We start from the raw sequence: 12801 nt of genomic DNA on the forward strand, positions 1-12801 counted from the left end.
AAGGCTATCATGGACTCGCTCTACCTGCTCATAAGTGCTTTTTTTTTAGCACCAGGAGAGCAAAGCAGTTTCCCCATCTGAGCCCCACCCAGCCTCGAAGGCAGGTCCCAGCACCATCCCACTAAACAAATACAGGAAAGGCTTTCGCCTGTGGTTGAGAACACCGGTGCAACCTTGGCTCCGAGAGCCTGGGTGCGGCACTCTGACACCCGTCCTGCAATGCTACACACAGCACCGGCCCTGAAAGACTCTGCGTAGAGTCTGACACCCCCCGTCCTGCAATGCTACCCACAGCACCGGCCTGGACAGACTCTGCGTAGAGTCTGACACCCGCCCTGCAATGCTAAACACAGCACCGGCCCTGACAGACTCCGCGTAGAGTCTGATACCCATCCTGCAATGCTACACACAGCACCGGGCCCGACAGACTCCGTGTAGATGAAAGAACCACACAGTGTTACAAAAATAAAGGTACTTTATTATGGCAATACAAATACTAGAATAGTAATAGGCAGTTCACCCCAACTGGAGGTAAGTAAACACACTAAATATATACAAAAATAGCAATCAGTAAGGAGCATAAAGAGCAACAAGCACTGGCAATACTTAGTGAAAACAGACAGAGCCCTAGAGGAGGACCAAACCATATAATAAAAGTGGAATGCAAATACAGTCCCCCACCCAAGGATGTGGAATCAGAGAGGAGCTGGAGGAACTAGAAACCCCAAGATGTGAGTACTAGAGTGACCCCCAGCGACCAGGAGAGCAGAGGTAAGTACCTGGTTTTCCCCAAAACTAACAGGAGGATTTAGGCAAAGTATTGTGCAAGACCCAGACCAGACTGGAAGAACCCAAAAGGTGGATTCTGGCAGAAAGGGACGTGCAAAGGAAGGGGATCAAGTCCAGTTCGTGATGTGTCTGGTCGTGGCAGGAGCCACTACCTTTCCTTCTGTGGATGCAGGACCAGGTCGACAGGGGAACGAAGAAGATCAGCTGTGCAGCACAGGAGATTAAGAGGAGTCCCTGAAGCAATGCAGATGGTGTCCCACTTCGGCCATCGGGTTGCAGTGGGTCAGTGATGCCGGTGAACCACCAACAAGCCATGGCAAACACAAAAGAAGACAAAGTGTTCCACGGCTAGAGGACCAGCAAGGTTTAGGGGACTTAACCCAAGGAAGGGAGTCCGGGGTGACCCTCAGCAGTCGGAATAGTCACCAGAAGAGGATGCAGCCCCTCACAGGCAACCCACTGGCAGCAGGCTCAGCAAGTTGAAGTGAGGCCTACTCAGCACGCCTGGAGAGGAGTCCCACATCGGTGGAGCAGCAGAGAGGAGACTCTGCTTGGCAGGAAGAAGTGCTGGGGGCCGGGACTAGAGCCTGAAGATCCCTTGGAGCAGGAGCAAACAAGCCTTGGTAGCTGCAAGAGTCATGGTGCACAGGGGTACTGTCCTGCAAGGAGAGGCAAGGGCTTAACGTCTCCCAAGTTGGACAGCTGGCAGAAAGGAGAAAGGGGACCACTCCAGACCACCACCTGTGATGCAGGATCCACGCAGCTCTGGATGGGAGGAGACCCACGCAGCCGGTCGGCATTGCAGTTGGTGTCTGCAGATGAAGGGGAGTGACTCCTTCACGCCAAGGGAGATTCCTTCTTACTGCAGGCTGGAGTCTCATCGACCTCAGAGGATGCACAGCTGGGGAAATGTTGCAGTTGCTGGGAGGAGCCAGAGAAACAGTGTTGCAAAGCGGAGTCATCGTTGAAGTTGCAGATTATCAGTTCCTGAAGAGTCCAGTCGCAGTTCCAGTGGGCAGAAGATGAAATAAACGATGCAGAGGAGTCCTAGTGGAATCTTGCACGTCGAATCTGAGGATCCATTCAAGAGAGAGACCCTAAACAGCCCAGGAAGGGGGAAATCGCTCACCTAGCAAGGTAACCACCTATCAGGAGAGGGCTGTGACTTCACCTGCCTGACCTGGCCACTCAGATGCTCCCATGGGCCTCTGCCCATCTTTGATTCAGGACAGCAGAATCAAGTGGCCATCTGGAGGAGCTCAGGGCTTCAACCCTGGGGTGGTGATGGACAGGGGAGAGTCACTCCCTTTTCCTTGGTCCAGTTTTGCACCAGAGCAAGGACCGGGGATCCCTGGACTGGTGCAACTGGTTTATGCAAGGAGGGCACCAAATGTGCCCTGCAAAGGATACCAGTGGCTTCAGGAGGCTACCCTTCCCAAGCCATGTAACACCTATTTCCAAGGAAGAGGGTGTTAACTGCCTCTCCCACAGGAAGACTGGTAAGAGCAATGCTGGGGGGGTCCTCTAAGGAGCCCCCAGAGTGCATGGAATTCTAGGTATGATCATGGGTATGATTCCAACAGGTTTGATGCCAAACATGCCCACATTCGGAGTTACCATTATATAGCTGGACATAAGTAGTGAGCGACATGTGTCACACTTACGAAGTCCAGTGAAATGGAACTGGAGTTTGTAGGGGCACTTTTCCTCCTGCACGGGTGCAGTCACACACAGGTACTTGCACCCTGCCCATTGGGCTAGGAGGGCCTGCCAGAGGGGGGACTTACAGTGACCTGGTGCAGTGACCTACTGTGAAAGGCTGCATGCACAGACACACTGCTTGCCAGCTTGTGTGTGCTGGAGGGGAGAAAATGACGACTTTGTCTTTTTCTCCCCACCAGCACACACCAGCTGTGAGGCAGTGTTAATGTGCTGAGTAAGGGGTCCCCATGGTGGCATAATACAAGCTGGAGCCCTTAGAGACCTTCCCTAGCGACAGGGCGCTTGGTACCAGGGGTACCATGTACAAGGGACTTATCTGTGTGCCAGGGCTGTTCCAGTTGTGGAGACAAAGGTACAGTTTAGGGAAAGAACACTGGTGCTGGGGCCTGGTTAGCAGGATCCCAGCACACTTTCAATCATAACTAGCATCAACAAAAGGCAAAAGGTTATGGGGTAACCATGCCAACAGAGGCATTCTCCTACAGACGCCCTCTCGCTCGAGGCCCCGGTAGAGGCGCCCTCTCGCTCGAGGCCCCGGTAGAGGCGCCCTCTCGCTCGAGGCCCCGGTAGAGGCGCCCTCTCGCTCGAGGCCCCGGTAGAGGCGCCCTCTCGCTCGAGGCCCCGGTAGAGGCGCCCTCTCGCTCGAGGCCCCGGTAGAGGCGCCCTCTCGCTCGAGGCCCCGGTAGAGTAGAGGCTCCCTTTTGCTTGAGGCCCGGTAGAGGTGCCCTCTCGCTTGAGGCCCGGTAGAGGCTCCCTCTCGCTTGAGGCCCAGTAGGGGCGCCCTCTCGCTTGAGGCCCAGTAGGGGCGCCCTCTCGCTTGAGGCCCAGTAGGGGCGCCCTCTCGCTTGAGGCCCAGTAGGGGCGCCCTCTCGCTTGAGGCCCAGTAGAGTAGGGGCGCCCTCTCGCTTGAGGCCCAGTAGAGTAGGGGCGCCCTCTCGCTTGAGGCCCAGTAGAGTAGGGGCGCCCTCTCGCTTGAGGCCCAGTAGAGTAGGGGCGCCCTCTCGCTTGAGGCCCAGTAGAGTAGGGGCGCCCTCTCGCTTGAGGCCCAGTAGAGTAGGGGCGCCCTCTCGCTTGAGGCCCAGTAGAGTAGGGGCGCCCTCTCGCTTGAGGCCCAGTAGAGTAGGGGCGCCCTCTCGCTTGAGGCCCAGTAGAGTAGGGGCGCCCTCTCGCTTGAGGCCCAGTAGAGTAGGGGCGCCCTCTCGCTTGAGGCCCAGTAGAGTAGGGGCGCCCTCTCGCTTGAGGCCCAGTAGAGTAGGGGCGCCCTCTCGCTTGAGGCCCAGTAGAGTAGGGGCGCCCTCTCGCTTGAGGCCCGGTAGAGGCGCCCTCTCGCTTGAGGCCCGGTAGAGGCGCCCTCTCGCTTGAGGCCCGGTAGAGTAGAGGCTCCCTCTCGCTTCAGGCCCTGTAGAGGCACCCAATCGCTTGAAGCCCGGTAGAGGCGAACTCTCGCTTGAGGCTCGGTAGACCTAATGTCCTGGAGTTAAGTCTGAGTGTGTGCTCTCATTTATTGCCTGTGTGTGTGTACAACAAATGCTTAACACTACCCTCTGATAAGCCTACTGCTCGACCACACCTCCACAAAATAGAGCATTAGAATTATCTACTTTTTCCACTATCTTACCTCTAAGGGGAACCCTTGGACCCTGTGCACACTATTTCTTACTTTGAAATAGTATATACAGAACCAACTTCCTACATCAGTGGAACACAGAGGGTCTATTGGGAAGATGGACTCCTTTACACTGAGGCAAGAGATCCCAAACCTGGTGCCACTAGGAGAGTGGTAGTGCCTCAGGAGTTTAGGGAGTTCATTCTGACCTTAGCCCATGACATTCCCCTTGCTGGGCATTTGGGACAAACCAAGACTTGGGAGAAATTAGTCAACCATTTCTATTGGCCAAATATGTCCCAGAAGGTAAAGGAGTTTTGTGCCTCCTATGTCACCTGTCAAACCAGTGGCAAGACAGGTGGCCACCCAAAGGCCCCCCTCATTCCACTTCCATGTGGTGGGGGTCCCATTTGAGAGAGTAGGAGTGGACATAGTGGGTCCGCTTGAACCTCCCACAGCATCAGGGAACCAATATATACTGGTAAAGTGGATCATGCTACCAGTTACCCTGAGGCAATTCCCCTTAGGTCCACTACTGCCCCTGCAGTAGCCAAAGCACTCAAATATTTTTACTGGAGTGGAACTTCCTAAGGAGGTGGTTTCTGACTTGTCTTTTGTTGATGCTAGTTATGATTCAAAGCGTGCTGGGACCCTGCTAACTAGGCCCAGCACCAGTGTTCTTTCCCTAAACTGTATTGTTGTCTCCACAATTGGCACAGCCCTGGCACACAGATAAGTCCCTTGTAAATGCCAAGGGCCCTGTGGCCAGGGAGGGTCTCTAAGGGCTACAACATGTGTTATGCCACCCTAGGGACCCCTCACTCAGCACATGCACACTGCCTCACAGCTTGTGTGTGCTGGTGGGGAGAAAAAGACTAAGTCAACCTGGCACTCCTCTCAGAGTGCCATGCTCACAACCCACTGCCTTTGGCATAGGTAAGTCACCCCTCTAGCAGGCCTTACAGCCCTAAGGCAGGGTGCACTATACCACAGGTGAGGGCATATGTGCATGAGCACGATGCCCCTACAGTGTCTAACCAAATTCTTAGACTTTGTAAGTGCAGGGTAGCCATAAAGAGTATATGGGCTGGGACTCTGTCCAACACAAACTCCACAGTTCCATAGTGGCTACACTGAACACTGAGAAGTTTAATATCAAACTTCTCAGCACAATAAATCCACACTGATGCCAGTGTGGGATTTATTGGGAAATGCACACAGAGGGCATCTTAGAGATGCCCCCTGTATAACAGCCCAACTACTCGTGCTAGGCTGACCAGTTTCTACCAGCCTGGCACATCCAGATGGGTTTCTAGCCACATGGGGTGAGTGCCTTTGTCACTGTGGCCAGGAACAAAGCCTGTACTTGGTGGAGGTGCTTCACACCTCCACCTGCAGGAACTGTAACACCTGGTGGTGTTACAATGCCCCAGGGCACTCCAGCTAGTGGAGATGCCCGCCCCTCCAGACACAGCCCCACTTTTGGCAGCAAGTCTGGAGCAGATGAGAAAAACTAGGAGGAGTTACCCACCAGCCAGGACAGCCCCTAAGGTGTCCTGAGCTGAGGTGACCCCTGCCTTAGGACATCCTCCATCTCGCTTTGGAGGAATTCCCCCAATAGGATTGGGGATGTGCCCCCCTCCCCAAAGGGAGGAGGCACAAAGAGGGTGTAGCCACACTCAAGGACAGCAGCAGTTGGCTACTGCCCCCCAGACCTAAACACACCCCTAAATTGAGTATTTAGAGGCAACCCTGAACCCAGGAAATCAGATTCCTGACGACCTACAACAAGAAGGGCTGCTGACGTGACAGCCCCGCAGAGACGATGGAGGCGACAACTGACTTGGCCCCAGCGCTACCGGCCTGTCTCCAGACTCATAGAACCTGCACAGCAACACATCCAGCGGGACCAGCTACCTCTGAAGACTGCCCTGCAACCAAAGGACCAAGAAACTCCAGTGGACAGTGGATCTGTCCAAACAGCAACAAAGAAACCACCTTTAAAGGGACTCCAGCCTCACTCCGGAAGCGTGAGTACCCAACACTCTGCACTCGCTGCCCCGGCTCGTGTACAGAAGAACCAACACTGCAGCAATGACTCCCAGGCAACTCCAATGACGTGGACACCCTGAGACAACCTCGCTGCACCCCCACAGCGACGTCTGCAGAAAGAATCCAGAGGCTCCCCCAGACCGCGACTGCCCAGTAACAAAGAACCCGACACCTGGAAGAAGCACTGCACCCGCAGCCCCTAGGCCCGGAAGAAACCAACTACTGGTGCAGGAGTGACCAGCAGGCGTCCCTCATCCTTGCCCAGTCGGCGGCTGGCCCGAGAAGCCCCCCTGTGCCCTGCCTGCATCGCTAGAGTGACCCCTGGGTCTCCCATTGATTTCAACCTAAAACCCGACACCTACTTCACACACTGCACCCGGCCACCTCTGTGCTGCTGAGGGTGTATTTTGTGTGCCTGTGACCTCCCCCCCAGAGCTCTACAAACCCCCCCTGGTCGGCTCCCAGAGGACAGACCCCTAGACTCCAGAGGCGCCTATGATATTTGGGCACCTCTTTGACCTCTGCATCTGACCGGCCCTGTCTTGCTGGTGTTGGGGGTTGACTTGAACCCCCAACGGTGGGCTGCCTATGTCCAGGAGACAACTAACTTGTACTTACCTCCCCCAGGAACTGTTGAGTTTTGCAGTGTCCACTATTAAAATAGCTCATTGCATTTTTGACCAAACTATTAACATTACAGTTTTAATTCAAAGTTCCATATTTACCTGTGAGGCACCTTAACATTTATGTACTTACTTGAATTTTGTGGTTCTAAAATAAATTAAGAAAATATTTTTTTTTTTTATATAAAAACCTATTGGCCTGGAATGGTCTTTGAGTATGTGTTTTCATTTATCGCTTGTGTGTGTACAACAAATGCTTAAGACTACCCTCTGATAAACCTACTGCTCGACCACACTACCACAAAATAGAGCATTAGAATTATCTAATATTGCGAATATCAACCTCGAAGGGGAACCCTTGGACTCTGTGCACACTATCTCTCCCTTTGAAATAGTATATACAGAGCCAACGTCCTACACTCACTTCATTTTTTAACGCTGAGTATTTTCTTTCATGTGTGTGAGTGCTGTGTGGCTACAGTGGTATTGCATGATCTTTGCATGTGTCCTAGATAAGCCTTGGCTGCTCACCCACAGCTACCTCTAGAGAGCCCTGGCTTCCAGACACTGTTTACACTTCACTAAGAGGGGATGCCTGGTATAAGGGGTAAGTACCTCGGGTACCCACCACACACCAGGCCAGCTTCCTACACCTAGCCAGAAATGTGGGAGCAGAAAAGCCATGAGGTTCTGATTCCGAGATTGCTCCTGCACTCTCCCCGTGCGCAACAAAACTCATGCGCTCCACGAGCTTGCTTAAAGAAGAAATAAGTCGCTCCCTAGACAGACGCACTATCACTGCACACAATGGATCTTTCAACCTGAAGGTGAAGCTAAAAACTACTTGTGACAAACATAGCAGGAGAGAGATGGAGGCCTGGACCAAGCCACAAACTGAAAACACCAACCTCTAGGCATCAACAGAACCGGAAACTTGCAGCTACTGTCGTTACTCTGAATCTTTCACCTTTTGTTAAAGAGAGACTGCAGAGAGCATGGCCATGCTAGGGATGTGAAAATGAATCTCTTACACCCGCCCCAGAAGCCATCTTTCTCATCTCACATTGGGCTTCTTGGCACCCATGCCTGTCTGCCTCAGTGCATCCTTCTACTATGAGGTGTGGCCTTGAGGCACTCACGTTCAGGTACTCACAGAGTAAAGGTGTATCCGGTAGAAGTCGGGGGAGCAGGGCTTCAAGAAGGGAGTTGGGGGACCATCACCATCGTCCAGGGAGGTCTCGATGGGGGGTGCTAGACAAAAGGAGAGATGGCTTCTATTAAAACAAATAACTGAACAAAACATCACTTCTGCATCCAAACACGGAATAACCCTTGAGACTCAGTGGTATGGCTGGACACACCCATGAAGACACAAAGCATTACACTGGAGGTAGTAGCCTGGTTTGTCCTTGTGGATGTACTAGCATACACCTCTACTCTCTCTGCGTGCAAAACATCTCCACCCTCTAACACTTCATGCTTATGTGGTAGCAGAATTACATTACACCTCTGGACACTACACTTGCTGGAGGACAGCACATCTGCTGCGTAGGGTGCCAGGACGCAGGACCTGGGCCCAGCGGACCACTGCATCCTTGGAGCTTACACTCCGCTGCCTGTGGGATGCCTCACCCACACTGTAACCTATTTGTGTTAATGTGAACTTAACACCCCCGCCAAAGGGATTTAAAAGCCTTGACCCAGAGCACAATTCACTAGGGAGAAACTATTCTCGTCTTTGTCCTGTGATCAGGGCTCCTTAAGGGGAGCAAAGCAGCTGGACCCTCATATCCACGGGACTGCTCTGGAAGGACTCATCTCATGATCAACCTTCAACACCCTACACCTGCCGTAGGGGAGAAGGGCCCCACACCACTGAGAACACGAGGGTTAGAGCATGTCAAAAGACAGAGTCCTTCCATGACAAACCTTAAACCCCTTACACCTGCCTTAGGGGAGAATGGCCGCACAGCACTGAGAATAGATTCAATCTGGGGCTGCACACCACTTAGAATAGATTCAACGTCATGCCCCACCACCGAGAACACATTCGACCTTAGGCCGCACACCACTGAGAACAGATGCAACCTCAGGCCCCTCCATTGATAATAGATGCAACTCCAGACTGCACCACTGAGAACAGATTCAACTTCAGGCTGCACACCACTGAGAAAAGATTCAACTTCAGGCCCCACCACTGAGAAAAGATTCAACTTCAGGCCCCACCACTGAGAAAAGATTCAACTTCAGGCCCCACCACTGAGAAAAGATTCAACTTCAGGCCCCACCACTGAGAAAAGATTCAACTTCAGGCCCCACCACTGAGAAAAGATTCAACTTCAGGCCCCACCACTGAAAAAACATTCAACTTCAGGCCCCACCACTGAAAAAACATTCAACTTCAGGCCCCACCACTGAAAAAACATTCAACTTCAGGCCCCACCACCGAAAAAACATTCAACTTCAGGCCCCACCACCGAAAAAACATTCAACTTCAGGCCCCACCACCGAAAAAAACATTCAACTTCAGGCCCCACCACCGAAAAAAACATTCAACTTCAGGCCCCACCACCGAAAAAAACATTCAACTTCAGGCCCCACCACCGAAAAAAACATTCAACTTCAGGCCCCACCACCGAAAAAAACATTCAACTTCAGGCCCCACCACCGAAAAAAACATTCAACTTCAGGCCCCACCACCGAAAAAAACATTCAACTTCAGGCCCCACCACCGAAAAAAACATTCAACTTCAGGCCCCACCACTGAAAAAAACATTCAACTTCAGGCCCCACCACCGAAAAAAACATTCAACTTCAGGCCCCACCACCGAAAAAACATTCAACTTCAGGCCCCACCACCGAAAAAACATTCAACTTCAGGCCCCACCACCGAAAAAACATTCAACTTCAGGCCCCACCACCGAAAAAACATTCAACTTCAGGCCCCACCACCGAAAAAACATTCAACTTCAGGCCCCACCACCGAAAAAACATTCAACTTCAGGCCCCACCACCGAAAAAACATTCAACTTCAGGCCCCACCACCGAAAAAACATTCAACTTCAGGCCCCACCACCGAAAAAACATTCAACTTCAGGCCCCACCACCGAAAAAACATTCAACTTCAGGCCCCACCACCGAAAAAACATTCAACTTCAGGCCCCACCACCGAAAAAACATTCAACTTCAGGCCCCACCACCGAAAAAACATTCAACTTCAGGCCCCACCACCGAAAAAACATTCAACTTCAGGCCCCACCAACGAAAAAACATTCAACTTCAGGCCCCACCAACGAAAAAACATTCAACTTCAGGCCCCACCAACGAAAAAACATTCAACTTCAGGCCCCACCAACGAAAAAACATTCAACTTCAGGCCCCACCAACGAAAAAACATTCAACTTCAGGCCCCACCAACGAAAAAACATTCAACTTCAGGCTGCACACCACTGAGAAAAAAGATTCAACTTCAGGCCCCACCTCTGAGAAAAGATTAAACTTGAGGCCCCACCACTGAGAAAAGATTCAACTTCAGGCCCCACCACTGAGAAAAGATTCAACTTCAGGCCCCACCACCGAGAAAAGATTCAGGCCCCATCACCGAGAAAACATTGAACTTCAGGTCCCAAAACTGAGAACAGATTCAACTTCAGGCCACACACCACTGAGAATAGACTCAACCTCAGGTCGCACACCACTGAACAGATTTGACCAGCTACCTCTGAGGACTCAAAGGACTGCCACTGAGAATAGATTGAACTTCAGGCCCCACCACTGAGAACAGATTTGACCTCAGGCCGCACACCACTGCGAAAAGATTCAACTTCAGGCGGCACACCACTGCGAAAAGATTCAACTTCAGGCTGCACACCACTGAACAGATTCGACCTCAGGCCCCACCACTGTGAACAGATTCGACCTCAGGACCCATCACTGTGAACAGATTCGACCTCAGGCCCCACCACTGTGAACAGATTCGACCTCAGGACCCATCACTGTGAACAGATTCGACCTCAGGACCCACCACTGTGAACAGATTCGACCTCAGGACCCACCACTGTGAACAGATTCGACCTCAGGACCCACCACTGTGAACAGATTCGACCTCAGGACCCACCACTGTGAACAGATTCGACCTCAGGACCCACCACTGTGAACAGATTCGACCTCAGGACCCACCACTGTGAACAGATTCGACCTCAGGCCCCACCACTGTGAACAGATTCGACCTCAGGCCCCACCACTGTGAACAGATTCGACCTCAGGCCCCACCATTGCCTTGTTCTATCCCTGTGGAGCAATAAGTGACAGTTAATTCTCCAGCCCTATTCTGCCAGTCGTAAATCAAGCCTGCTAGTGAGCGTTTGCCAACGAGCCAGCAGTAGATCTCTCGGCGGGGACACCTGGTGCAGTGGAAGCCCAGACTGGGCCAGCTGGACTGCTAGAGAGACCTGTCCTAGGAGCCCTCTCACGCACACTGCTCCTGTTCACAAACTAAGAGCATGCTGCATCGAGGTTTGCAAGCAGTGAAACAAGGTGCCTGGTGCCATAAGTGTCTTCCATGGGAGACAGCAGGGGGCGCCAGGGATAAATCAGCAAAGGCTTCAGAATTAGATCCCCTAGAGGGCGTGCCTCAGCACCCCACCTGCCATGCCTTGGAAGGCACCCTCTGCACCTGTCACGATCACACCAGCATCATGGCCGCACTCACCCCACAGCATCCCATTTCTTGCTTTAGGAAGGTGTTCGGGTGCACAGAGCACGTACCACCCAAGCCAGCTCTCAGCCACCCCAAAGCAGTCCATGACCTGCCTTCAGGAATGCGCCCCTCTGCATCTGTAAAGCGTTGAAAGAGCAGGTCTCACGCCCTCCCCATGGTTTCACTCACTTCTCCAACGCATCTTCTTGGCGGATGGGGAGGTCTCTTGAATGGAGAGACGGGGGCAGCTGCCACTGTCACTGGTCCGCTGCAGAAACAAAAGGAGAATGAAACAAGGAAGACAAGCTCAGGGAAGTGATCCTCAGAGGCCCACAGCCCCTTAGAGCCTAACAGTCCAGAATCCTGTTAAACCATGACTCTAGAGATTCCATTCCAGAGCCACCTAGCTTTCCAGAGGACCCAGATTCCACAACCCCCACATTTCGAGAGACCCCCATTCCACAGACCCTACATCTCTAGAGACCCCCCTTTCATAGATCCCTACATTTCAAGAGACCCCCCATTCCACAGTGCCCACATCTCGAATTACCCCATTTCACAGACCCCTATATCTGGAGAGACACCATTTCACAGACCCCTATATCTGGAGAGACACCATTCCACAGCCCCCTACATCTCGAAAGACCCCCCATTCCACAGCCCCATACATTTCAAGAGACCCCATTCCAAAGCCCCCTCTAATTCAAGAGACCCCATTCCAAAGCCCCCTCTAATTCAAGAGACCCCATTCCAAAGCCCCCTCTAATTCAAGAGACCCCATTCCAAAGCCCCCTCTAATTCAAGAGAACCCCTTTCCACACACTCCATTTCGAGAGACCCCGGCTCCACAGCCTCGAACATTTAAAAAAATCCCATTCCACAACCCCTACATCTCAAGAGACTCCCATCCCACAACCCCTACATCTCAAGAGACTCCCATCCCACAGCCCCTACATCTCCAGAGGACTCCATCCCACAGCCCCTACATCTCCAGAGGACTCCATCCCACAGCCCCTACATCTCCAGAGGACTCCATCCCACAGCCCCTACATCTCCAGAGGACTCCATCCCACAGCCCCTACATCTCCAGAGGACTCCATCCCACAGCCCCTACATCTCCAGAGGACTCCATCCCACAGCCCCTACATCTCCAGAGGACTCCATCCCACAGCCCCTACATCTCCAGAGGACTCCATCCCACAGCCCCTACATCTCCAGAGGACTCCATCCCACAGCCCCTACATCTCCAGAGGACTCCATCCCACAGCCCCTACATCTCCAGAGGACTCCATCCCACAGCCCCTACATCT

At 52.7% G+C, this 12801-nt stretch overlaps 1 protein-coding gene across 1 annotated transcript in view; it reads right to left on the reverse strand.

The window, feature by feature from the left end:
* Nucleotides 1–12801, reverse strand: part of CASP2 (caspase 2) — a 224650-nt gene that overhangs the window by 193764 nt on the left and 18085 nt on the right. Inside the window, exons 4-5 of the mRNA XM_069242657.1 lie at nucleotides 11681–11759; nucleotides 7946–8043 (exon numbers count right to left, since the gene is read on the reverse strand). Coding sequence (XP_069098758.1) covers nucleotides 7946–8043; nucleotides 11681–11759 — 177 coding nt within the window. The remainder of the gene's footprint in view (nucleotides 1–7945; nucleotides 8044–11680; nucleotides 11760–12801) is intronic.

The sequence above is a fragment of the Pleurodeles waltl genome, chromosome 7, assembly GCF_031143425.1.
Source record: "Pleurodeles waltl isolate 20211129_DDA chromosome 7, aPleWal1.hap1.20221129, whole genome shotgun sequence".
In the NCBI taxonomy this organism is placed as follows: domain Eukaryota; kingdom Metazoa; phylum Chordata; class Amphibia; order Caudata; family Salamandridae; genus Pleurodeles; species Pleurodeles waltl.